We start from the raw sequence: 26218 nt of genomic DNA, 5'->3' as shown, positions 1-26218 counted from the left end.
CATCGCCCGGGCACTGTCCCCGTGCCACCCTACGGCACAGACCCTTCCCCACCTCAGAGCGGGGACCCGGTGCCAGCGCAGGGCACAGTCCCTCCATCGCCTCATGGAGGGGGAACTCTCCATTGTCCCAGGGCGAGGACCCGGTGCCACCTCTGGTCCTGGTCCTAGTCCCGTCCCAGGGCACAGATCCTCCACGGCCTCAGGGCAGGGGCCCAGTGCCAATCTAGGGCACAAATCCTCCCTGGCCCGAGGCACGGATCCGGTGCCGCCTCAGGGTGCGGGACTCTCCCTGGCCCCAGGCACGGATCCGGTATCGCCTCAGGGCACGGACTCGATCCCGGTGCCGCCTCAGGGCGCGGACCCTCCCTGGCCCCAGGCGCGCTCCCGGTGCCGCCTCAGGGCGCGGACCCTCCCTGGCCCCAGGCGCGCTCCCGGTGCCGCCTCAGGGCGCGGACCCTCCCTGGCCCCAGGCGCGCTCCCGACGCCGCCTCAGCCGCGCCCGAGGCGGGAAAACGCTCCCGGCGCGTGCTGGGGGCGGGGCTAGTCGGGCCGATGGGGCGTGGCCTGCGCGCGCCCGGCCCCTCGGCCGCTGTTCGGGCAGGAAGGGGCGGGGCCCGGCGTGCCGCGCGCGCGCGCGCGGGGCTCTACGGAGGCCGGGCCGGCGCGCTCGTGTCCCGGCGGCGGCTGAGGCGGCGGCCCCGGCCTGAGGGGTTGGGGGCGTCCCGGGGGTCCGGACGGGGCGGGGGACGGGATGGCGGCACCGTGAGGAGCTCGGTGAGCGGCGGAGGGGCGGCCTGGGGGTTGCGGCGGCGGCGGGAGCCGGTGGTCGGGCCGGGGCGGGCAGGGCGGGAAAGCGGCCTCGGGGCGAGGCCGGGGCCGGGAGAGGGCCTGGGAGCCAGGAGGGGGCCGTGAGGGGTCGGGGTGCGGGGCAGCGGAGCGGGGGCGATGGAGGCCGCCGCGGAGCGGGTGCCGGGCCGGGGGATGAGGGCTGGGGCCGCCGAGGGGGTGCCGGCGGGCAGAGGGTGCTCAGTGTGCCCCGTGTCGCTCGCAGCACCCTCAGCACGGACTGGATGCCCACGGGCGGCAGGGCGCTGTCACACGCTGCCCGCGCTCTCGGCAGGGGCACGGCGCTGTTCTGCCCTCGCACGCAGCTCCCCTTGGCCAGGCCGTTCTCCTGCTCCGCCGGAGCCAGCCCCGGGCGCTGGTGCCAGCTGCTGTTCCTGCCCGTCCCTGTGCCACCCCCGAAGCAGCGCGGTGCTGCCGGCGCGTTCCCTGTGTCCCTGCTGTTGGGCGGCTGGCTGCGCTCAGCCTGCGCGGCCGCGGGGGACATGGCAGAGCAGCGCTACTGCGTGGACTATGCCAAGCGAGGCACCGCGGGCTGCAAGAAGTGCAAGGAGAAGATCGTGAAGGGGATGGTGCGCATCGGGAAGATTGTTCCCAATCCTTTCACCGAGTCCGGAGGGGACATGAAGGAGTGGTACCATGTCAAGTGCATCTTTGAGAAGCTGGACAAGGCCCGGGCCACCACCAAGAAAATTGAAGACATCACAGATTTGGAGGGTTGGGAAGAGCTGCAGGATGAGGAGAAAGAAACAATCAACAAGTACATCTCAGGTGAGGCACGAGGCAGTGCCAGGGTCACTTTTCTCCTTATTTTCAAGTTATGCCAGAGGTTGTCACCCAGCTGTGCCTTTGCCATGAAATCCTCATGGATTTATTTTTGTGTGGCTTAGGGACAAAGTGTGTGGTGCTGCTCCAATCCCTGCCTCAGCTGTGTAGGAAAGGGAAGAATTGGTCAATTCTGCAGTGACACTCCTCAGTTCATTTGTCACAACTGGTTGTGGACAAGGCCTAGGTGATTTAATTCATAGGCAAAATAAAACCCATGAGGAAGCATCAGTTATTTTCCATTTCCACATTTTTCTGTGATCTTTAATAAATTACATATTCTTCTAACTTTGCTTATCTGAAAAACCAATTTTTTATTTCCTCTTCCAATTGCCATTTCTTTTAAGGCTTTTTGCTTTGTAAGCCACATAATATGGTGGGGGATGTATGAGATTATTCCTGACTGCCTCTTTGAACCTTTCTGCTTTCCAGAAGCCAATTCTAAGACTGGAGGTACCCCAAAGAAAAAGGTGATAGTGCAGGCAAAACTCACTGCCACAGGACAGCTGACCACAAAAGATCCACCAAAGAAGTTCTCTGGATTCAGTGGTAAGAATGAAGAAACTGGTTCTGGGAAATTAATTTCTTTTAATCTTGACATCAGGAGGTGTTTTAGCTTGGCTCAGATCGGTAGGTTTTTATCTGTAGATGACTTAGGGGGTTTTAATTCTCATTTGTCAGTGCTTTCTTAGGCTGTCAGTCTTGAAAGAACATCTTGAAAGATGTTTGGATTTCCAGTTTTCCCAAGGAAACAAAGATTCTGCCATAACTGACATTGTCAGGCTGACTCCATCTCCCTGCATCCATTGGCTCATTGCAAACTGAAGATGTAGACTAAAGTTATCCCATGTGGAGCTCAAAATGTGGAAAAAACTGCTGAGGGATTCTCAGTTGTGTTCGTGGAAAGGAAAACTTGTCCTGAGGAGCAGCTGCCAGCAGGACAGTCCATGTGTGAGCTCTGACTGACCTGACACCCACCTGGAGCTCCAGACAGCCCAGAGCCACAACACAGCCAAAGACATCAGCTCCTTAGGGGATTGGTGTTGGGAGAAGATGGGGATGTATTTCCCAATTTTAGAAATTACCTTAGAGAAATGTCTTGCTTTGAAGGCCAAAAGTAGAAAAAAAAATAGATAAAACAGAGGCATCTGGAAGGAGAAATTATTTTTCACCATGGTTTAGCCATATTTTTCTGGTATAATTAAGATCTAGGAAATTCTGGTGTGATGTGAAGGGTAAAAATAGTTGGAAGGTTTTTATAAAAGTCATAACTTTTAGCTCTGAAGCTTCACCAGCACCCTGGGATCGTTCCCAGCTTGCCAGGCAGAAGTAACTTCAACATTTGCTCCATGTCTTTAAAAAAAACAACTTGTGGTGTGTTTGATGCAGCTAAGCCAAAGAATTCAGAAGATGCCCCTGCAAACTCTGCCCAGAAGCCCAGCCTGTCTGCAGCCAGGTGTGATCCCAAGCACAAGGACTGCCTGCTGCGGGAATTCCGCAAGCTCTGCGCCATGGTGGCTGAAAAGCCAAGCTACAATGTGAAAACTCAGATCATCCAGGACTTCCTCAGGAAGGGATCTGCAGGAGGTATGGCTCCAGCTGGGAATTCTCAGCTCTCTCAGAATCAGCTTCAAAGGCTGATCTCAAAAGGAAAGGGGAAATTCAAATCTGATTGTTGTGTGGTTCTGGCCTTGTGCTGTGGTGATTTCTGAACTGTGGAGGTAATCTTTATAAAGTGAACTCTTTAAATATCAAATTCAGACAAAAATGTCTTGTTCAGGTGTTGTAGGTGCCAAATTTAGTGCTGAGGTCAGATTTAGAGGCAAATTGTGGCTATTTTCCCTAAGAATTCCAAGCCCCAACAGTGGGTTTTATCCCAGCTGTGGGTTTGGACACAACCAACCAGAGCCTGGACATGAAAATAAATCCTCGCTGTTATCATGTGCTTTTTTTCCCCAGATGGTTTCCATGGTGATGTATACCTGACCATTAAGATGCTGTTACCAGGTGTCATTAAAATAGTTTACAACTTGAATGATAAGCAGATTGTAAAGCTGTTCAGCAGGATTTTTAACTGCAACCAGGAAGAAATGGTCCGGGACCTGGAGCAGGTGAGTGCAGACAGCAGCTCTCAATTTCTGCTGCTCAGCTGTTTGCTTACAGAAATTCTGTAATGGTTTAGGTTTTTTACTCCTTAGCTTGACTGTTAGGATGGGAGCTGGTGATTTATTTTGGTTTTCCTTGGCTTTAGCAGTTTTCATAGCATTTTCTGCCATCTGGAACCTGTAGAAAACCGTGTTTGAATGGAAAGCAGGATAAGAATTCACCTGGTAAAGCTTTAGAAAGCAAGACTAAAATTACCTAGGCGAGGTGGGCTGCATCTGTTTGTCTAAATTCCTTTGTCTGGCACATTGCTACAGAACTGAGTTATATTACTCTTTTTGTACCATCACATATCAAAACCTGGGATTCAATTAAGAGACCTGTCACTGGCAGCTGCAGGTGGTTAATACAATTAAGCTGCTACAATTGCAGGTGCTCAGTTGTGCATTGAGTCCCTGTGCACAGGAGCTGGTGATTGACTGTGCACCCTCTGATTCACTGCAAGGTGCAAAAAAGGGGTGAATTAGATTTAAAAAAGTAATTCTTTCATCTCTGTTCATTGCCTTGCTGTGTACTGCCTTCTAGTGCCTTCTAGTGACATCACTAGCCTGTCCCATGTCCTTGGATTTACAAGTGGATTCATCCTGAGGAAATAAAGGGTCTATGCTGCTGCAGCAGTGAAAAATAGAGCCATGAGATGATGCTGGTACTCTTAATTACCTTTCTTGGCAAATTAAACAGCTGAGCAGCTTTATGTGTAGTGGCAGCTTCCTTAAGTGTTTGATTCTGGTTTCTTCATGCAATCCCAGCATCACTCCTATCCTTAATCCTCACTGGAACCATGCAGAATCCCCAGTGGCACCCCCATTCTCTGGCCATGTCTCTCATCCACACCCGGTGTTCTTTTTGGAGACAGGGAGATGTTTCTGAGACCATACGGATCTTCTTCGAGCAGAGCAAGACCTGTCCTCCAGCAGCCAAGAGCCTCCTGACCATCCAGGAGGTCGATGAGTTCCTCATCCAGCTGTCCAAGCTCACCAAGGAGGATGACCAGCAGAGTGTCCTGCAGCAGATCAGTCGCAGGTGAGGGAAGGAATCAGCCTCTGAATGTTTGCCCAAACACTGGAGTGGTTCTTTACAAGCTGGAGTAGGTGAAAAATTAATCATGAGCCACCACTGAACTTAATTAGGATCTGTAAGCTGCTGTTAGTGGTGTGATTGAGACACCTTGACAGCAATGAAGAGCATTTATGGCTCTTGTTCATGCTAGAGAAATTGTCACTGCCTGTCAGGACACTTCAGTCAGACAAGTGATTTGCAATTACACCCTAATGGTGCTTAGCTGTTAATTAAGTTGCTGTTCTTAAGCATTTTGGAAAAAGCCTTCAAGTAATTTACACAAAGATTTTTGGTCTGGCTCAGTTTGTGTTGATCTGAGCCTGAGGATTTTCCAATCAGTTACTCTTGATGCATTAATTAAGTAAATTTTGCAAGGTACATCAACACTGAGGCTGAGTTAATGTTGGCATCAAGACGCTGGAAAGCTTTTTGGATATTCCCTTGTGTCTCTGAGGTGTCACTGTTAACATGATTGGTTAAACCGTCTGCAAAGGGAGGGCTTTTTTATAAAGACACCTGGATGAGTTTCTCCTTTTCAGCTGGAAAGTTCAGCTGACACCTTTGCTGAATCTTCTCTTCTTCAGGTGTACAGGCAACGACCTGAAGTGCATCATCAGGCTAATTAAACATGACTTGAAAATGAATGCTGGAGCAAAGCACGTGTAAGTGACACAAACCCAGCAGTGCTCATGACCCGAGGTGGCAGCAGCAGCAGCCCTGAGGCTGATCAGTGTTCCCCCTCTCCCCACATGCTGCAGGTTGGACGCTCTGGATCCCAACGCCTACGAGGCGTTCAAGGCCTCGCGGAACCTGCAGGACGTGGTGGAGCGGGTGCTGCAGAACCAGCAGGAGGCAGAGAAGGTGCCGGGGCTGAAGAGGACCCTGAGCGTGCAGGCCTCACTCATGACCCCAGTGCAGCCCATGCTGGTAGGTTGGGCCCCTCCTGGCAGCCAGGCACGGAACAGAGACCCCCACCTGGAAGGGTCAGGAGCCAGGGCAGTGGCTGTGCGGTGTGGGCTGGCTCTGCAGGGCTCAGTGTTGTTTAAGGCCAGTTTAGAAAGCATCTCCTACCACCAGTTTGATAAACTCAGTACCTGCACCACTGCCAAGCTAAAACCTTGCCTTGCTCTCAGTCTTTTGTATTTGTTTGCTGTCATTGCAGAAGTTGATCCTTTCTCTGGAAAGAGTGTAAGCTTTCCAGTGGATTAGAGATTCAAATAAGTCTGGCTTTTTGTGTGAACAAAGCAGAGTTAAATATTTACTTCTGGGCTGAGCACACTCCTACAGAAGGCACAGTGCACATTTTAAAGCATTTGGAGGGGATAAGCACTGAAAAGCTGTAATTATCTGGGCATATGCAGATATTAGTGAATAATTAAGGAAAACTTGGACTCACTAACAGATGTTCTGGACAAAAAGCTCTACAAGAGGATTCATTGTAGCTCATTCATGAACTTAGGTAAGAGTAGCTTTATTTTCCACGTGTCACCTGGGTTTTGGCCCCTCTGCCCCCAGGCTGAGGCCTGCAAGTCCATCGAGTACGCCATGAAGAAGTGTCCCAACGGGATGTACGCCGAGATCAAGTACGACGGCGAGCGCGTGCAGGTGCACAAGAACGGGGATCACTTCAGCTACTTCAGCAGGAGCCTCAAGCCTGTGCTCCCCCACAAAGTAAGCACCTGGGCACTGCCTCACCCCTTGTGCCAGCTCCTCCACTGCATTCCCAATAGTTACCTTCTATAGTTTCCTTCTCATTCCTAATTTATAATGATGTGTAGAATGTGGAAAAGCAACACTTAAAACCGTAATCATTTCATTCTGGTGCACGTTAAGAGCTTGAAATTAAATTTCATCTGGCTGCTGTAGAATCCTCTCTATGCACTGCATTTTGGGAGCCTTGGTGCCAGTTGGGTGACTTGGTTCTGTTTATTAAAGCCTCATTTTTCTATTTGTAAACTACTGTGGGTACCATAGAAGTGCAGATGTGCCACATGTGCCTCATACTTGTGGAGAAAACACCTGCATTGGAGTGAATCTCTCTCTTCAGCCAGTTATTTTTCTTTTGGTTTTTTTTTCTTTTCTCAAGGTAGCCCATTTTAAGGATTTCATCCCCCAGGCTTTCCCTGGTGGACAAAGTATGATTCTGGATTCAGAAGTTCTCCTGATTGACAATAAAACTGGCAAGCCACTTCCTTTTGGGACTCTTGGTGTGCACAAGGTAAAAAAAATGAAATAAAATTGTTTTTGTGTTTGGAGGCTATTACTCTGCTGACTTAAACATTCTGTTATCACAGGATAATTTCAGAGCTCTGATGCTTGTTAGAGAATCTGGGGGAAAAAATAAGATTATTGAGAAGGCTGATATTGAAAAGCTACTGCTGTAATACAGTAGATTTGATATTGAACTGGTCACTGGCAGGACATTAACAGAACTTAATTTCAGGGTACCAACATTAAAATACTAATTTTAAAATAATATTACAATAATACTGAAAAAAATCTTTGGAAAATCTTGCAATTCTGTCATTGTTTCTCATGGCTTGAGCAATGTATGGCAGCCTGGGAGACCACAGGGATGCAGAGATTATTCCATGCAAATGTTATGTACTGCTTGTGTCTAGACTGAATGGGGGTGAGGAAAAGGACAGGAAAATGAAAATGAATCTATAAGTGCTTAAGTTAAAAGTAGCCATTAATCTGCTGTCTATAGAAATGTGGTGGGTTTTTTGCAGCAGTACTGACAGATGTTGCATTGCCCAAAACCATTAATATTTTTAGCATTATTTTCCATTCCTAGGAAATGAATATTTTTTATGTTCTTAGCTTGTGCTTGGACACATTCAGTGTAAAATCTTAATTCTCTGAATGCTTCTTTTAGAAGAGGCATAAGCTTCTCATACCTAAAATATTACAGAGATAAAAATCCATCCTTTTATTACTTTGCTAAAACTATTTGCTGTGACTACAGAATCCTGTTAATTGTGTTTCAGAAAGCTGCTTTCCAGGATGCCAACGTTTGCCTGTTTGTGTTTGACTGCATCTACTTCAATGACATCAGCCTGATGGACAGGTGTGGCTGCCAGGGGAGAGTGGCTGGGCTGGTTTCCTGGGATGAACTGGCTGGAAAACCCCACGAATGCAGACAGACCAGTTCAGCTGGGCTGTCAGACTGGCCACTCACTGGGAAATCAGGGCAGCATGGGAGGGACCTTGCTGTGCCAAGGAGTTTTTCTCTGGAGCTCCTCTTGCTCTCCAAAACACTGGGATTAGCTGCATCCCAGCTGCTCACCTCACATCCTCTGTTAACATTGGAATTGCCATTCTATCACTTCCTGGAGGAAAGTAAGAACTAGTTGTCCTCTCTGGAGCTCTCTAGGATGAATGATTTAATGTGTTTTCAGTGTTTCTGTTGGGATTGCTGCTTGTCCCTCACTGTCCATGCCCTGCTCTAGGCCCCTGTGTGAACGGCGCAAGTTCCTCCACGACAACATGGTGGAGATCCCCAACAGGATCCTGTTCTCAGAGATGAAACATGTCACAGTGAGTCCAGTGTGCCCCTACAACCCTCACCCTGCTCCTCCAGCACTTGGCTTTTTTATGATTAACTCTGCAAATTCACCCTGGCAAAATGGTTCTCCTTCTGCTTGGTGTGCAAGACTTCTTGAGCCAGCATTGGCCCATCTTTTCCTGGCCCCAACCCCTTCGGTATAATCTTAACTTGCATACCTCAGGTTTTATGGCTTGTTAATGATTTTGTAGCCACTGCCACTCTGACCCTGTTAGGAGGAGTTCAATCCTGCTGCCACTCGGTGTGTGCTGTGCAGTGCAGAGCTGCAACTGCAGCCTGATTGAAGGGAGCCAGACTGTGCCACTTCCCAAACTGGCAGCTTCAAGTGCCACACAGCCTTGAGACATGCTGGCTGCTAAAACCTACATTCAGGCAGCAGCATGCTGGGATTTTCCTTAGATTATGCACAACCTGATGTTCCATTATTTTTCCCCATTGCTGCTGATTTCTGTGGCACCTTGGCTTTGGTGGAGAATGCTTGGACATTTTGGGCAGAAGGTTCTTAGATCCCAAGGCAGTTGGATGGAGAAGGAAGCAGGCACTGCTGGCTGACCAAATCTGACTTGGGACATACTGGAACACAGCCAGTGGGACAGCCACGTCTCTGAGGGGAATTTTTTAACCAGACAAACCTTCTCTTCTGAGGACATATTCCTAGCTTAGTCACTGGGTGTGCAGCAAAGAGAACATGTACAGGATCCCTTTTGGAAAACTATTGTGAAAGTACCTCTTCCTCTCTGTGCAGTTGCTCTGGGTTTAGTGCACCACTGCTCCAAACACAAAGCCTGAAGAGCTCAGCCCTTTTTACAGTCCTGAGCTAACCATGATCCCTCTCCTTTGCAGAAAGCTTCAGATCTGGCAGACATGATCACCCGGGTCATCCGGGAGGGGCTGGAAGGGCTGGTGCTGAAGGATATAAAGGCAAGTTCCCCTTCACTCTGTACTGCTGTCAGCTGGGAGTTTGGGAATGACAACAGAGCCAGCTCTGAGGCAGAATCACACACTGAGCATTCTAGAAACATCTCTGGGTTCCTCTCAATGCTGACATCCAGTCCAAGCTGCTCCTCCTGCTGTGCTCAGGAGCTGCTGAGCTGGATAAAGGCCAGGGCTGTCTGAGGAGCTGCTGCCCACCAGGGGATCTCTGAGGGGGCTCTGCCTTCCTTTGCACAGGGTAATTATGAGCCAGGGAAACGCCACTGGCTGAAGGTGAAGAAGGATTATCTCAACGAGGGGGCAATGGCTGACACTGCTGACCTGGTGGTGCTGGGGGCTTTCTATGGACAAGGCAGTAAAGGTAGGTCTGGAGTTGGCTTAAGTCAGGAACTCACAAGGTTTTCCTGTTCCAGGCCTCCAGAATGAGGGTGGCTGGAGCAGTGGTTACCTGCTGCAGCCCATTGTGTCCTTGCTGTGGGCTGCTTGGCACAGCAGAGCTGGAGCTGCTGGGCTGGGCTGTTGCACAGTGCAGGGGCTCTGTTCAGCTTTGTGAGTGGCCCTGCAACCATCACAAGCCCAGGCCCCTTTGACTCCCAAAGATACAAAAGGGTTTTGGCTCAGAAAAGCTGTGGCTTGTCCTGTGCAAGGTGTGAACCCTGCTGTCCCTGTGCAGGTGGGATGATGTCCATCTTCCTCATGGGCTGCTATGACCCCAAGAGTGAGAAGTGGTGCACGGTGACCAAGTGCTCTGGTGGCCACGATGATGCCACCCTGGCACGTCTGCAGACAGAGCTGGACATGGTGAAGATCAGCAAGGTGAGAGGGGGGAGCCCAGGGATGCTCAGCCAAGGGCTCAGCTGCCCTTGAGGTGCTGCTTCACTGCAGGGTGGGAGTGCCCTGCCAGGAATGAATCAGAGTTAAAGCTCATCAACCACATGACACAAGTGAGGTGTCAGAGCAGCCAGCTCCTGGAGGAGGCACTGCCTGGCATCTGTACCCAGACACTGAGTGGGAAGCCAGGCACCATCTGTTTCCTGCTAGGACAAGGTTTTGTTGGGAAGATAGCAATTTTTAATCTGGATTTTTGGGCACGTTGTGATTGGCACAGGCAGTCACTAGATGGGGCTGTGGGAGGGAAATGCTCAGTCAGGTTCTGGTCTGGTGGCTCCATAACCTGGGGTTGGAGTTAAGATTTCTGTCAGTGATTTATCTTGCTTTTCAAGGCTGGACAAATAAACAGAGAGCTGAATATTAATATCACCTTGACATCCTGAAGGCCATTTGCATTGAGGTTGTAGAATCTTTTTTAAAAAAGGGTAGTTTTACATTAATCACAATTGGATCAACTGCTCTTGTTTCACACACAAAATGACAGAAATTGAGGGCTGTGTTTCAGGCAATACTTGTGATTTTCTAGATGAGAGAAATGGCTGCAGATCAGTGCAAGTTCCATCCATGCAAAGGCAATGTAATACCTCTATGCTGATCTACTCTAGGTTGTGTTTCAGAAGCTTCTGCTGTAGAATGAGGTTTGTATATGATGATAAGTGTCAGTGATTTGAATTTTGTGCTTTTAATTAATAGGATCCAAGTAAAATTCCAAGGTGGCTAAAAATTAACAAAATCTACTACCCAGACTTCATTGTCCCAGATCCAAAGGTAAGTGCTCTCATAATCATTTAACATTTCCCAGCCCTTAATTGCAATCTTCTATAAATCCTTTAGAAGGACAACTTAGAAGTTGTCTCTGTTACAAAATAAATCTTCATACTTGGAATGGGAAATTAAGCACAAGTTTTTATCTCTCAATCTTGCAGGTGCATTTGAGGCTAAGAGCTTCATGAAGAAATCACACCTGCAGCAGTTTTGGGAAATATTCTTGTGCATTAAATCCCTTCCAGAAGTGAGCTTGCTTTAAATTTGAGATATGAGAAATCTGACTTAAAAGGGTTGAAACACAGCTGCAACCCACAGGTTGCTGTTGTTGTAGGGAGTGTGTCAGTATGCTCTGTACGCCTGAAGGAGAAGGTGTCACTTAGAAATTGGCATTTTGTGTTAGTGAAGGATCTCTGGCTTAGAGAAAAAGTAGGTTTTAATAATGAAGGTGACCAGCAAGGTCACTTTGTGTATATGGAGCTGTGCTGGGGTGGAGAGTGAGGGAGGGTGAGACACTTTGAGCTGGCTCCTGAGAGAGCTCAGGGGTGTGACGTGGCTTCCTCCCCGTGTGTTTAGAAAGCCCCGGTGTGGGAGATCACGGGGGCCGAGTTCTCCAAGGCCGAGGCGCACACTGCGGACGGGATCTCCATCCGCTTCCCGCGCTGCACCCGCATCCGCGACGACAAGGACTGGCAGACAGCCACCAACCTGCAGCAGCTCAAGGTGGGGCAGCGCGGGGCCCTGCGGCTTCTGGCACCAGGCTGAGCTTCAGACAAATCACAGCATGCACTGAAGGCACCTGCTGCCTGTCATGGCACCTTCTGTTCTCCCTTCATGCCAGGCTCGGGCTGGGTTGTTGGTCCTTTGAGCTGTTGCGCCCTGTCAGAGAAGTCTCTGTGGGCAGTTGGTTCCATCAGCTCTTGTGGCAGGGTGAGGAATTGCCTTCCTCAGAGGTGACCACAGAATCACAGAATGAACTTGGTTGGAAAAAAGACCTTTTGAGATACAAGTCCAACCTGTGACCTAACACCTCCTCAGCAACTAAACCATGGCACTGAGTGCCACGTCCAGGCTTTTTTTAAATACGTCCAAGGACGGTGACTCCACCACCTCCTTGGAGACCTTTGTTCTCTTCATGCTCACTCAGTTTCCCATCACTTGCTGAGATTGGCAGAGGCATTTGGGAACTGCCTGTGGGTATCCTGGGGCACAGGGGCCAAGTGGCACCAGCCAGGACCCCTGGGCTGCAGCCACGCCAGTGCCAGCCCTGGCAGTGGGAGAGCTGGGGAGCTCTGTGCTCGAGGGAGCTGCTGCAGTTTGGGGCTGGCAGCAGCTGCCAGGGCTGCTGTGCCATGGAAAGCAGGAGTGATGCAGCCCCCAGGGCCTGCCAGGATCCCTGTAGGGAGGAGAGAGGAACAGACCCCTCTGCAGATGGGCCCTTCCCACAGTGAGCACTGGGCGCTGCTCATCCTTCAGGCTCTTGCTCTGTTGCAGATGATGTGAATGTGGCTTTTGCTCCTCCCTGTGTGACTTCCCTTAATGCCAGGAGAGGGGTGGAATGCAGGGAGCTGGGACAGAGGTGACAGCAAAATGACTGCAGAGAGGTGCAGGAAGAAAAAAGGCTTTTGAGCAAACACTTCAGGGAGGAGAACACCAGAGCAGTCTGTGCATCACAGCTCGTGTCCAGTGTCAGACATGATCAGTGCTGTTTCTCTGGGCAGGAGCTGTACCAGCTCTCCAAGGAGAAGGCTGATTTCAGTGTTACAGCTGGGGAGGAAGATGAGTCCACAGCTGGCAGCAGTGGAGAGAATGATGGGAATTCCAGGTCTTCCACACCTCACAGCAGTATTAAGAGTCCCCCAAGCAAGTCACCTGCAAAAGCCCAGAAGGCAGAAGGTAAGATGATGGTGCTTTCAGGAAGAGTCCTCTGTGCTTGGGGCAGGCTGGCTCTGGGTCCTTGCCTTCTGTCAGAGACTTGATGGTCCCACCTTTCACGTGGATCTCAGGGTTAATGGTCAAAGTTGTTCAGATCCTTGGTTTGGCCCTGTATGAATTTAGTAGCCACAGCTCTGAGATGTCCTGGGATTGGGAAAAGAGGGATGGAAACAGCTCTGATGATGCTGTTCAGGTTGGTGTTCACTGCTGCCATCTCTGCAGGTCACATCCCTTTGGTTAGAGATTGTTGGCCATGAGCCAGTATTTAATTTGATTTGGATGGAATTCATGTGGATAAAGGGAGGTGGAGGCTGGAGGTGATTTCCTGGTGAATTGAGCTGGAACATGAAGCAGATTGTTGAGCAGTTTCACAGAGGCCAGAGTGGTGACAGCATGGAGGGCAGGTGGCGGCAGCAGCCTGGGAATGGGGCAGGAGGCTGCCCCACACCATTGCCAGTACAAAAATGCGTCTCACTAGGGACAGTAATTCATGGATTTTCCAGAAAGAGGGGAGGAAACTTTTCCCCTCTGCTCTTTACTCTTTCCCCCAACATTAATACACAACCAGTATCTGGACAGAGCACATGCACGAGCCAAATTTTTGTTTTTAGACAGCGAAGGAATCATTGGATCACCTCAAAAATCCGAGGAGAAACGAGGGGAGAAGAGAAAAGCATCTGAGATGGAGGACAACGGGAAGAAGGTACAGACAGCACCCACAGGAGGGTGGGGGGAGGCTGGGGCAGTTGTGGTCTGTTCACTTCCATTCCAAGGAATGCTTTGCCCAAGCTGTTTCTCCTTCCCCCCTCAGCAGCCGCTGCTGGACATTTTCACGGGGGTGAAGCTCTACCTGGCGCCCTCCGTGAAGGACTTTGACCGAATCCGCCGCTACTTCATCGCCTTTGACGGGGACCTGGTGGCAGAGTTGGACACGGCCTCGGCCACCCACGTGATTGGGGACATTGATGACAACCCCGGGGCACAGCGGGTGACTCCCAGGTGGATCTGGGAGTGCATCCGGAAGCGCAGGCTGGTGGCCCCGTGCTAGCACAGGGGGCAGTGCTGGCACAGAACAGCTGGGAATAGGGAGGTGGAGGGAACGGGGAGATCCTTCCATGGAAGGAGTAGTTACAAAGATCCAGAGCAGCCCTACGGAATGAATTTAAAAAGTTCTCTGAAGAAATGTCACTGCTGAATCCCATTTTCCTGCCCATACTGTAGACCACCGCCCTTATCCAGGTGCTGGTTTAGTCTCCTTGGGTTTTTAAAGTTTGGGTATTTTTATAGATAAATAAAACTGAAGCAGCTTCTCCTTTGCTGTCAGGACTTAATTTCCAAAGGTTCTTCTCTTCCTGTTCAGGAAAACAGAGCAGCAGCTCCATGGGACTCTTGGCTGTGGTGCCAAGGTCATTGGTGTTGTCAGGTAATTTTTTTCCCCTCCACCTCTTCTGTACCCCCCCCTCAACTAACAGCATTTCAGCACCTGGGATCCCAATTTCTGGCTGAGGTTCAGCAGTAGCTGTAGGATCTCTGCTTGTAACAGAGTCAGAAGCAAAGTTAACTAAACACAATTCAACTTTATTATAAAATTATAAACCAAACTTCTGTACCAAAACTAGTAAGTTGAACTGTCATAGTACCAGAGAATTTAATAGTGAATAACATGCCCTTTCAAGTAGAATATTAAGTTTTAAAATCTTTAAACAATGTACAGTGTACATAAAGCACATAAATATTTCCATTTACTTTATTAGTTCAGACCATTATATTCCTTTGGATCATTAATCAGTTTCCTCCAGGTTTTGATTTTCCTTTAAAAACAACTCACTCATATCCATAAGTAGAGATTCCATTTTTACAGGGGAAACAAGAAGAGTCCTCCCTTCACAAAGCACATTTTGAAGTCACAGGGTGGGTGGATCTTCTCATCCCTAAAATTTCAGGCATTGATCTGCAGCTTGATTTAATTGCTGTAGAAAATTAAGCCTACCTTCTACAAGGAAAAGTACATCTATCCATAGGGGAATCATCCTGCTAAATTCCCCCAGCCCTGAGTTCACTGAAAAACATGACAACATGAATTTTCACAGTGGATTTGCTAAATGAGGCTGTTGTTTATTCCTGCAGCTCTTCGAGGTCCCTGTGCTCTCTCCAGAGCAAACAGTCACTTCTTACCTGCCCTTTTCTCTGTCGTGGTGCACTGACTTGTTCAGTTTGTTCTCATGCTGGATCTTAAGTCAGAGATTACAGAGCAGCCTGACCTGGGACAGAGGTAGAACTCAGAATGCTGAGTTCAGTCAATGTGTGGAGTTCTGGGAGCACCTCAGTGAGAAATCCCTGGCCCTCTCCTGCTGCCTCCTGAGCCATGGATTTCTCATCCCAGGTGCTGTTTTGGCTGCAGTGCCCAGAGCAAAGTCCCTGCACTGGCTGCAGCTCCTGGAACTGCCCTGTGCAGAGCACACCAGGTGCATGTGCTGTTGGCATCATTGCCACTGCACAGGAGCTCTGGTGCTGTCCCTGCAGCTGCACTTCAGTGCCCCAGGAGCTGAGGGGAGTCTCTGCAGAGCCCCCCTGGGTTTGTGCTGTTCTCTGCTGGCAGCCAGGCTGGAACACGGAGCCATCCCCTGTCCCCAGGACAGCTCTGCACAGAGGGGCTCAGCCTCAGCTGCCCTGCAGTGAGGGCACAGTCCCCTGCTCGTGGGCACTGAGGGCAGCAGGATGCTGAAGTCAGTCCTGAAGCCCTGGATGCCTGCAGGCCACTGAGGAGAGAATACACCAGTTACAATCACCTCCAGCAAGAACTGCCAGACTGCTCTAGCAAATCTCTTCCAGCTGAACACGCTGCCCAGGAGAGCTGTCAGGGATCAGGACACAGCCTCTCTCCCCACCCTCACCAGCAGAAAGGACAAAACTGCTTTTGACAAGCAGTGGAAGGTAACAGAACTGTAAAACTGAGCCCTGGGGAGGATGGGCAAGCTGATCTGCAGTGGAGATTGCTCCTGGATCCAAGGGATACGAAGGCTTTCTTCCATGATTCCCTTCTAAAAAAAGACAAAGTTACCTGTACTTAAATATGATTGTGTAGCAGTGGAGTCCTCACTCCTCTGCAGCTCTGTGGTTTCCTCACTAAACCCTGGGGAAGACTCAAGCCTTGGATTTGTAGCTCCCTCAGCAAGTGAGGGCAGTTCAGTTTGAGCCCCACCTCTGGCACGTGCTGTGAAGTCAAAGTTGACAAAATCAAACTAGAACCTTCTCTCTGGCACAGAAACAAAACCCAGCACATAGGGAAAGACTGAGCCTTCCCAGCCTCCCTCCCCAACAGTTTTCAATAATACAAAGACAACCTTGATATAAAATTACACATTTTTCCACAATTGCACTAGGCTGGAATTGGGGAAAGCAGGGATGGTCTGCCTGTCCTGCAAGCATAACAATTTTACATTAAATTAAAAATAAAATAAACAAGCACAGTGACATTTTAATCTTTGAAAATCAAGTTGTTGCTGGGCGTAGCCTGAGCAGCAAAACAAAGGACACTTTTTGAGACCCCAGTTCACTTTTTTTATTCAGAGGAAAATACAAAGCCTCTGGAGCGGATCTTCCTGGTGGAAAGCTGGGCATCCATCTGTCCTCACGTTTTCCTAGGATGGAGGTGGTTAATGATTGCTGGCAATGAGCTCCAAGGAGTCCAGGCACTGTGGTGTAAAGCACGATGGTGGGATGAGCAGAGTCGGGCATGGCTTGAGCAGAGCGCTTTCCCCAGGCTTCCTCCTTGCCTCTCCTGCAGCAGAGTCCATGCTGATCTCCAAGGGAGCTGTTGGCCCTTTCCCTAAGAGCACTGAGGCTTTAAGGCACAGCAGCCCTGAGCCCAGAGGCACCTCTATGTCCTGAAGACGTGCACGGCCCTGATCACGTACTGGCGGCAGATGGGGCACTCGCTCATGCGCTTCCCGCACTTGGTGCACGTCACCATGTGCCCACACTCCAGCAGCACACAGTCGATGGGAGCATCCATGCAGATCCTGCACAGGTTGTCCTCGGTGCTGGGGGGCCCGGCACCACCTGAGGGGACAGGAGAGCACGCGGGGGTCAGACAAAGGGAGGTGTGGTGGGTTTGTGCAATCCCAGTTGGCTCTGCTGAAGGGATTCCCCAAGGGACAAGGTGTGCAAAGGAATTCTCCTTGGGGCTGCTCCGTCAGCTGGCAAGGAGCAGAAGTTTTAGCTTTTACACAGTAATTTCTGTGAGATGGAAATAAATACCACTGAGATTCCAAATGATGAGGCAAATGAAGCAACATGGATCTCTTCCCAAGTAACAGCACAAGAGGGAATGACCTCAAGTTGTGCCAGGGAGGTTTAGATAGAAATTTTTCCTGATATCCATTTGCAAAAGGGTTGTCAAGCTCTGGAAAAGGCTGCTCAGGGCAGTGGTGGCATAAACAACCCTGGCAGGAAGTGGGGGATTTAACAGCCATGCCAGATGTGGCATTTGGGGACATGGTTTAGGGGTGGCCTTGGCAGTGCTGGTTGGACTGGATCTTGGAGGGTTTTTCCCAATAAACAACTCCATGATTAAGGATCTCACTCACCAGTTTGATCATCAGTGTCCAAAACTGCAACAGAAGAAGAGAGGGATTTGGTGAGAATCTGAAAAGCTGGGAGACCAGTGATACCAGGCAGGGGCTGAAAACCTTGAGGGAGTTGCTAAACCAAAACTGCTTTTTGCTGATCACCATGGCAGGTTCAGGCTGGGCTCTGATCAAGAGAGGTTCAACTGACAAGAACTTTCTCCAATACTGAGCTTACAGAACTGTTAAAGCTTCTCAGAGATAAAGGATCCAAAGGGATCTCTCCATTTTTAAGACAGCCTTGGAATGTGTGCAGAGTTTGGCTTCCCAGTGCTGCACCTGCAGCAGCCCCTCGTGCCAGTGCCAGTACCTCTGCTGCTACACAATCACCAAGTGATTGAACACAGACACAGAGTGAGTGAAAGAAAAGGATATATTGCATCAAAAGCACAAGAGAGAATGTAACCCCAAAATTGCTGTCTTAAATCTTGGATCATCCATAGAAGACAAAGCCTAGAGAGACATGTTTAAGAAAACAACACTGTTTTGGACAGCACTGAGAAACAAATGTATGAAATCTAAGTGTTAAAGTAAGTTTCTCATGTAACTTACAAATATGTGTATTTTTTAAGGAATCCCCTCAAAGTGCAAACTGGCACCTGAAAAATCAAGCCAGATGTATTCTCTACACACCTGTGTCCCCTCACAGCCACCTGTGCAGGCCCAGGAACATTCTGGTGGTAAGAGAGTGAAACCCCAGCTACCCACAGCTGGGCAGCCCTTGGAGCCACTGCTCTGAGCACATGCCCTGAATCTCCCAGCTGCTCTTTGGTGGCAGTTTCCTGCCTGGGCAGGGCATTTCCCTGCTGGCTTTGCCAGGTACCACAAGCCAGGAGATAAGAGCTCAGCATATCCAGTCGTGTACAGCCACCCACCAGCTGCTGTGAGGGTGATCCCAGTGGGATCTGTTGGGGGCATGCACAACACCAAGGGTGAAGGATGCACAGCCCTTGTGCTGCTGCTGCAGGGCTCCCAGAACTCTCTCCTCAAACAACAAGAAGGAGTGGTGAGCAGAGCTCAGCTCCTTTCACTCTGGACAAAACACTCTCTCCTTACTCTGCTGCACCAGAAATGTCAGGTAAGTTCTATTTCCTTGTACAGCTGTCCATAAAAGGCTACACCTGGAAAACAGGCCCACATTTGCCAAGTCTCTCACCTAGATGTTGAAGGTCCTTCTCTCTGTAGAGGCGAGTGACCCTCTCCAGCAGCTCCCACTTCTCACAGCAGCCTTTGTAGTTGACGAAGTTGCGGGCGAGGATTTCCTTCAGCTGCCGCACGGAGAGCGCGTTGATGTCCCCGACGCTCGTCAGGTCAGACAGGGAGGCCTTCCTGCCCAGCACCAGGTTATCCTCGGAGTCACTCGACTGGGAGGGAGCAAAGAGGGAATCATTCCTGCCCTCAACACCTTGAACTATGATATCAATCAGCTTCCAGCATGTGTGTTAGCAGGAGTTCAGGTTTGGATGTACAGAGAAGTGGCTACTCTGAATTCATCTACCAGAAACACAAATCTTGAGATAGAACTTAATAATTTCTGCCATGGTGTCCAAGTGACACCAGTTCTTTCTGTATGTGGAGGACAAGATGATGCTACAGAAGGGGTTGATTTGGTTAGGTCAGTCTCAGTTACTGTTCATGTCTGGTAGCAAATCCAGCCCTGGTATATATCCAAACCTGATATTCCCTGCCATCCAGTTCCAGGACACACAAACCTGTATCTCATCCTCTGCTGCTGCTTCTTCTGCTGCATTCTCAGCTGCTGTTCCACAGGCTGGGCTCGGAGGCACATGGCCATTGGCCTGGAAGAGGAAATGAAGCTTTCACCAGCTGTGGGTTTCTGGAGGGAAATCAACTCCAGGAGAGTGTCACTGCAGTCCCTGACCTCTGGAAGGACACAGGCAGGACAAGGCACAAGCCAGGCACACTCACAGAGGGTTTTCCCTGTGCAGCACTCCCACAAAGTAACACTCGCTGAAGCTGAGCCTTTAAAAGCCTTTAAAGCCCCAGTACAGAACTCCAGGCTGGATCAGGAGGAGACCAAATGTATACACCAAGTTTTAAGTGTGTATGTGCAGTCCTTCCCTGGGGGTCACAGGGTGCTGTGGTGTGAAGGCAGAGCTCTCAGTGCAAGGCTCTGCAGAACCCTCCTCTAACAGCTCAGAGCTTCACAGTAACCAGGCAAACACCTCCTCAGGTGGGGTCTGGAGTGGGCAAACAGGAGACACCGAGTGAGGGAGCAGCAGCAACAGAGCTGGAGGAGAAAAGCTGGGCAGTTGCTTTGAACTTGATCAAATGAGCAGTGTAATTTCAGCTGACTCACCCCCAGCAGCCACTGTTCCCTCTGACAAAGAGACTGTAACGTTACCATCCCACTTATCCAACTGGGGACTTGTTAATATTTACAGAGCCCAAGAATAACAATCAGGATCAAAGAGCCTGAACTGCAGCACCATGTCATGCAAGTCAAGACAAGAAGCTGAAATGTATCATGGGGCAGTGAGGGAAGACAGCAGAGCTGGTAAAAACTGGAATGGCAATATCCAGAAAACCAGGGAATGAAAATGCCTTTTAATGATTTGTGAAAAACATTCTCCCAGGAAAGCTCTTCTTTTGAACTAGATAAATCTGCTGAGGAAGCAGAAGGTACACACATTTTCACAGCTCTGGCCCACAGGGAACTGAATACATCCATTAACTTTGTAACAGGACAAGGAGCAGATGTCAAACACTGAGTAAACTTTCCTTAGCAGAGAGCAGAAAGACAAACAAAGCTAGGTCAATAAAAAATAATTAAACTCAAATGCCCCTGCCGAGGTTCATCAGAACTGCAGGTTCATCATAAACCAAGACTTGGCAACAGACTCAGGGTTTGTCTTCTATTGATCTGAGTGCAGGAGCCACCACAAACCTCACCCATCCCCCATCACCTCTGATCAGTTCCAGATCCGAAACTGCTTTAGGCTGTCCTTGTTATCTGGCACAGGAATTAAAGAACAGTATCAACTACTTAATTACACCTACAAACATGTGCCAGAAGCCATCAGCAAGCACCAAAGGAAGCAATCACAGGAGCATCTTGTGGCAATGGAAGTGTGGACCAGAGCACCAGAGAAAACACATCCCAGAGCAGTGATGATGTTCTGAGAGTGAATGCTCGAGATACTCAGCACTGCCCACCAAATTAAATTCCATAATGAACAGCACATCAAAGTTACTGACAGCAAGTCACAGCTTTACACAGCAAAACCACATGCAACATCCTAGTAGTTAATGCAAAAATGGAGATGAATGAGTTTGCAAAAGATGGTTCTGGCCAGAGATTGTACCTGTTGGTGTTCCTGAGCTTCTGAACTTGAGATGGGATCTGCAGACACTGAGGACTCATCGTGTGAGGTAGGAGAGGCCAGGTTGGTTGGGGGGTGACTCACAAAGCCTTGCTGTTCACTGGTATTAAATGTGTTTGTTCTTATCTGATCTTCCTGGGTAATTGCAGGCTGCTGGCCAAGGATCAGGAATACCAGGTCCTCTTTTTCACGACAGAACTCTGTGGAAATCTCTCGGAGGGCCAAGTAATCTCGCAGATCCTTCACCTTCATCTTGATCAGCTCCTCCCGCTGAAAAGCCGTGGCTCGGAAGCGCTGGCAGAGGTGGCAGAGCAGGGGCCCATCCTCGGGCTGGTTTGAGCAGGACGTGCAAAAGTTCTTCTTACAGTCCAAGCAGATGTGCTGGGAAAGAGAGGGGAAGGAGTCAGAGCCAGCCCGTGCCCTGTGCCAGCAGCACACGGCGCTGCAGGCAGCGCTCCCCTCCCGGCCGAGCCGCTGCTCTTAAAGCACACCCAAAACCCTCCAATGCACGAAAAAGTGCCAAGTGGTCACCCGTGTTCCTAGAGGAGGAAAAGGATTGATCCCTGAGCAATCACCAGGTTTCTCAGTTCCATTCCAACTCCATTTACCCAGAATGAAATGTGATATCCTGACAAGATTCCCTCACACGACAGGAATTTTCTGCACCTGCTCATGCAGTTTAAGCCAGAGGAAATCAGGAGATGGAGGCAGCAGACTTGTGAGTGAATTCCAGCTAGTTGTGCACATTGCTCTGTGCATTAAGAAGCTCCAGCACTGAAGGAACTAGTTAAAAACATTTCTCTTTCATAAATACCTTCTATGAATGACATTCCTCCCTCCTTTTTTTTTTCCCTCCAATTTGCTGCAATCACAGAATGAATCTTGGTATCACCATAAGAGGGACAGGGAACAGCCAGATCTCACAGACATCAAAGAATCTGACATTTATTTATACAAAAATAGCTTATTTTGAAAACAATATGCACACTTCATACCAGTTAGTGCTGGACAGCAAGTGTTGGAAGTTTTGGAAATATTATGCCCCAGACAGTTAAAAACTTTACAGACTGAATTCTGTTGTTAAATGTTTCTATTTGATACTGGCTCTGATCTTGTCACTCAGCACTCACAGTCCATGTTGACTTCTGCAGAAAATTGACTGTTCAACCCTTTGGAAGGCAAATTCTACATTTCCCAATAGGAATAGCAGCAGAACAGCCACATTCCGTGCCTGTTAAAAAGTCCTGAGGGAAGAAAGAAGTGGTTTCGGTGCTGGTTGAAAATGACAATTCACAGCCTCAGAGAAGCCAAGCACCTCTGTGAAATCCTGACATCCTGATCCTTCAGAGCTGTGCAAGAAAAAACACACAAGGTGGAGTTGGAGAAGTAATAAATACAAACTCAAAGACAAAAAACTGGTTTATGAACTGCTCTAGTGAATGAAGAACATCCCAGCTGAAAGAAAGCAGATGTTTTACAGGGTGTAAATATACCACTTGCTTACAAAAGCTCTTTCTGATCCCCTTTTCAGCCTGAAACCCTCCCTGCTCCCCAGTTAACACCTCCAGGCCTCTCATTTAGAGCCTGTACTACACTCACAGTGACACTTACTGGAAAGAATCCCAATTTCCTGCTCAAGCATTTTAAGACATGAACATTTCTACCACAGAGAGAAACTCTTGAAACTTATCTCAAAACTGCTGTTTGGGGGCCTGCCAAGGAAAAGCAACTTTCACTAATCACAAAGCAAGGCAGGAAGGGCAATTTCCACAGAACATCCAGTTTGGAGGAGTTTTCCTTAACTTCATCACCATAAAAAAATTAATATGTAATTGACTTTTTGCGACCCTGTGATTGCAGGAGCAATCCTGTTCCTCAGGAAATTTTCAGGGCAGAGACAGGAACTGATAGCTTTGCATGCCTAGAGCAGGGGAACAAAACAAATCCACAAAGGCAGAGAAGTGGAAATCACCCTGTTGGTAACACTTGTCCTCTGAATCCCCCATCTCTGACATGGGAGAAATCAGATTAATTGAGATTTAAAAACCCCAACACCCAACAACACAAAAATGCACAAAACAACCCAAAACCCTGAAGCAGCCCCACTTTTCTCTGGCAGGGGAAGTCTCTCCATGACCTGCAGGTTGCCAAACTGGCTCCAAAGGGAGCCCCTGTATTGCCAAGGACCTTCCACCAGCCAGAAAAGCCCTACTTGAGCACTCCCATCCTGAGGTGCCACAAAGCAAACACAGCACAAGGGCTCTTCTATCAAACACGTCCTTGTAATTAACAGTAATCCTGCCTCAGTTATCAAAAAATACATTTGGGAAGTGAAAATAAAGCCAGGCATGTCTCTGACTTAGCAGCTCAGCACTAGGATTTATCTTCAGAGGGAAAGAACAACCTCCCCAGCCTGTATCTGAGCACCAAGTGTTTAAACATGGACATTTTGGCTACATCTCAGCATCATGCAGCTCTTACAGCTTCACTGAGCTCTGACTGAAAGGGCATTAATTCAAGGCACTGTGTTCTTCAGAAGGATTAGTTTCAAATGTTGTTGTACATTAAAACTTTCCTAAAAGGTCAGGCCACATCTGACTGCTGCTCACTGACAGCACAGTCAGCATGGTCAGACAGCCCTGAAATGCTTTATGTGGGGAGTTTTTGTTGGTTTGTTGGGTTTGGGCTTTTTTAAAGCAATCTAGGCTATCCTGATGGTCACCAAGGATAGCAGAAAGATTTAATTTTTATCCCCTGTATTTCAGAATAAACATTAACTGGACACTGGAGTTCAAAGGTGCTGCCCCTCCCATGAGAGAATGCAGTTTTCCATGCTGTCCTTGCAGCACAGTGAGATTTCTTACCCTGCTCCCTCCAGAGGAACAGCACTGAGGAATTCCTGTGGCTGACAAACACACCAGTGTGTTCTAAGGGATGTTTTCACTCCCTCACAGACCTGATGGGAGAGCTCTGGCAGCCCCTCCTGCAGCTGTTCCAGCATTCCCACCTGCAGCACGGGGCTCCAGTCACCCCCAGAGATCACTGCTCAGGAGCTGGGGCAGCAGGAAGGTGGGAGGAGGTTTGGGAGCCCCCATTTGAATACAGAATATAAACTTCAGTTTCCCTGACAGCCTGGAGCAGGAGCAGCTGGACACGAGCACAGCTACAGCCACCAGATCCCACAGGAAAAGGGGGAAGCTGCTGAGGGCAGGAATGTTTTCAACAGCTTCAGCAGATCCTCTACAATTTGTGCACCAGAGCATTCCCTCTCCTCTCTGAGCCAGAGAGCTCAGCTGGAGCCATTGATGGCTCTGTACAAGACACTGCTCTAAGGGCAGCTCATACAGAACAGGTATTTAGGAGCTAGATACTGGGGAAAACAGGGCTGTGCTTCTGCTGTTGAGCTCACAACTGCCTGAAATGGTTTCATTTCAGAATTATCTCCATCCATTGTTTGCAACCATGTCCAATAGCAAGTGCTGGGTCCAGGGTAATTCTCTCCACAAGTATTTGTGAGGACATGTGACTTAATGAGGACAATGTCAAAGACAACATTACAGAGTCACGAGCAGGGAGGGCCCCACTGCAGCTGACCCAGCACCAGGAGAAGTCTCAGCACACTCACACACCCCACAATTTATCACCAGAGTTTGATTCCTGAAGCAACTGCACTTCTCAGTGCAAAAATGCATCACCATCCCTGTTGCCCTGGGAGTAGAAAGCAGCAGCTCTGCCAAGACCCACCATTCCTCAGATGTGTGTGCTCGTGCATAAATAAAAAGTGCAAGGAAAACCAATTTATGAACTTTCCCATATAATCTAAAAGGGCTGTGGTCAGAATTCACCATTATTTTTAAATTCTCACATACTTAAGTTCAGTAACTATAGATCAGACACTACTTAAGCCACAGAGTGTGGACACAGAACAATTTTCCTCACTGGAACATTTTCAAGCAGCATTAAAGGACCCACCATGTCCTTTATATGCCCCAGGCAGGGTTTGCTGTCAAATTAAGTCTTGTGGTACCAATTATTTTGGCATTTATATACCCACAAATCAAGTTTACAAGTAAAATAAAATTGATCTGGGTTTGGTCTGGGGCTATTTTTGCTCAGCAGTTCTACACACACCCTCAAAAAACTTCACTGGCTTTTAGTTTGAGCAATAATAGTTTGCAAAACAGGCAGGAAGATCTTCCTGTACTGAAAGCACAAACATTATTAAACTTCTTGCCACAATATTTATTTTTAAAGGACATTAGTGCTTTTAAATAAGAAATTTAATAACTTATGCTCATGTTAATGCTTCTCTAAGTGATTGTCAGCATGTCAGAAAGTTTGGCTTTCTCATTGAGGAAGTCTGCTGAAGGATTTCCAGTCCCATTAATGATGCCTGTTAATTGTGACAGAATGACTGAAGACCCAGAACCAAGGTGAGCTGTCTTCTCCCATAGGGAATGTCCAGATCTGAGGATATGTGTCTAAAATGTGTGTCTGTAACTAAATGAAGGCAGCTGGCCTGGCAGGGCAGGCTCAGGACTCACCTTGCTGGAGGAGCTGTCGAAGTGCATCCCACAGGCTTTGCAGCTCTGCTCAGAAGCAGTGGGAGAGGGGAAGGAGCTGTAGCCAGGGTTGGAATAGGCCTGGGCTCGGGCTGCCGCCGGCGGCTGCATCTCCTCAGGGGAGCCATCCACACAGAACCAGTTACAGCAGCTCGCCCACATAGTACCTGCCAGGGAAAACACCTGTCAGAGCTGGCAGGGACACAGGCTGGCAGCTGAGGTGACAACAAAGCAGGAAATGCAGGTCAGTGCCCACCCATGGGTCATTTTCAACAGCACGTTTGTCAGCTTTGATCCTTCCTCTGACAAGTGCACACAAACCCCACACCTGTGGGGTCCAGCACGATGCAGCTTGGTGAAAAGGGACAAATAAAGATCAAAAGAACTTTATTACTGGAACTTCATAGAGTTAAGAGACTACAGTGAAGATAAGATAACATTTATGTTCCACTTGGCTATATCAGATTCCGAGTTTGCTGTAACAGGCTGTTTCTATTTCACATAAGCTGTAACACTTATCAGGATGTAATAATGCATCAGGAAAAGAACATAAAACCTCAAATTGTATGGCACAGAACAGTTAAATAAAATCAGCAGCAGGATCATAGATGGCTATTCCTCAGCTTTATCCTATATCCCTCTACAGATTTACAGCTACAAATCCAGAAAGATAAAATAAAAGCAAGGACAGCCCAGCCACTG

At 48.8% G+C, this 26218-nt stretch overlaps 2 protein-coding genes across 9 annotated transcripts in view; one reads left to right on the top strand and one right to left on the bottom strand.

The window, feature by feature from the left end:
• The first annotated feature begins 680 nt into the window (after positions 1 to 680).
• LIG3 (DNA ligase 3) lies at positions 681 to 14294 on the top strand. Of its 2 annotated transcripts, none has more exons than XM_053961063.1 (20): positions 681 to 774; positions 1052 to 1614; positions 2101 to 2217; positions 3058 to 3255; positions 3628 to 3779; positions 4688 to 4854; positions 5475 to 5552; positions 5649 to 5817; positions 6406 to 6561; positions 6977 to 7108; positions 7881 to 7960; positions 8343 to 8430; positions 9302 to 9379; positions 9629 to 9752; positions 10065 to 10207; positions 10976 to 11050; positions 11624 to 11770; positions 12769 to 12943; positions 13594 to 13685; positions 13797 to 14294. In XM_053961063.1, the coding sequence occupies exons 2-20, from the start codon at positions 1071 to 1073 to the stop codon at positions 14028 to 14030; spliced, it is 2949 nt and encodes a 982-aa protein (XP_053817038.1). In that variant the 5' UTR covers positions 681 to 774; positions 1052 to 1070; the 3' UTR covers positions 14031 to 14294. The 2 variants fall into 2 exon arrangements, with proteins under 2 accessions (XP_053817038.1, XP_053817037.1); XM_053961062.1 differs by having other exon boundaries at positions 13794 to 14294.
• A 245-nt stretch (positions 14295 to 14539) lies between these two features.
• The window catches only part of RFFL (ring finger and FYVE like domain containing E3 ubiquitin protein ligase), a 29931-nt gene continuing 18252 nt past the window's right edge, over positions 14540 to 26218 (bottom strand). For all 7 annotated transcript variants that reach the window (XM_053961070.1, XM_053961065.1, XM_053961067.1 and 4 more), the window contains 6 exons: positions 25499 to 25683; positions 20937 to 21335; positions 19323 to 19409; positions 18767 to 18974; positions 17572 to 17595; positions 14540 to 17044 (listed from right to left, as the gene is read on the bottom strand). In XM_053961070.1, coding sequence (XP_053817045.1) covers positions 16863 to 17044; positions 17572 to 17595; positions 18767 to 18974; positions 19323 to 19409; positions 20937 to 21335; positions 25499 to 25678 — 1080 coding nt within the window. In that variant the 5' untranslated portion in view covers positions 25679 to 25683 and the 3' untranslated portion in view covers positions 14540 to 16862. The remainder of the gene's footprint in view (positions 17045 to 17571; positions 17596 to 18766; positions 18975 to 19322; positions 19410 to 20936; positions 21336 to 25498; positions 25684 to 26218) is intronic.

This window comes from Vidua chalybeata, chromosome 20 (assembly GCF_026979565.1).
Source record: "Vidua chalybeata isolate OUT-0048 chromosome 20, bVidCha1 merged haplotype, whole genome shotgun sequence".
NCBI classification, from domain to species: Eukaryota; Metazoa; Chordata; class Aves; order Passeriformes; family Viduidae; genus Vidua; species Vidua chalybeata.
This window is presented reverse-complemented; position numbering and strand designations above follow the sequence as displayed.

Bases quoted from the DNA above. Each gene is read 5' to 3' on its own strand.
- LIG3 (XM_053961062.1), top strand. From the start codon at position 1,071: ATGCCCACGGGCGGCAGGGCGCTGTCACACGCTGCCCGCGCTCTCGGC. The intron at 8,431-9,301 runs GTGAGTCCAGTG...TCTCCTTTGCAG, and splicing joins CAGAGATGAAACATGTCACA to AAAGCTTCAGATCTGGCAGA. The intron at 11,051-11,623 runs GTAAGTGCTCTC...CCGTGTGTTTAG, and splicing joins TCATTGTCCCAGATCCAAAG to AAAGCCCCGGTGTGGGAGAT.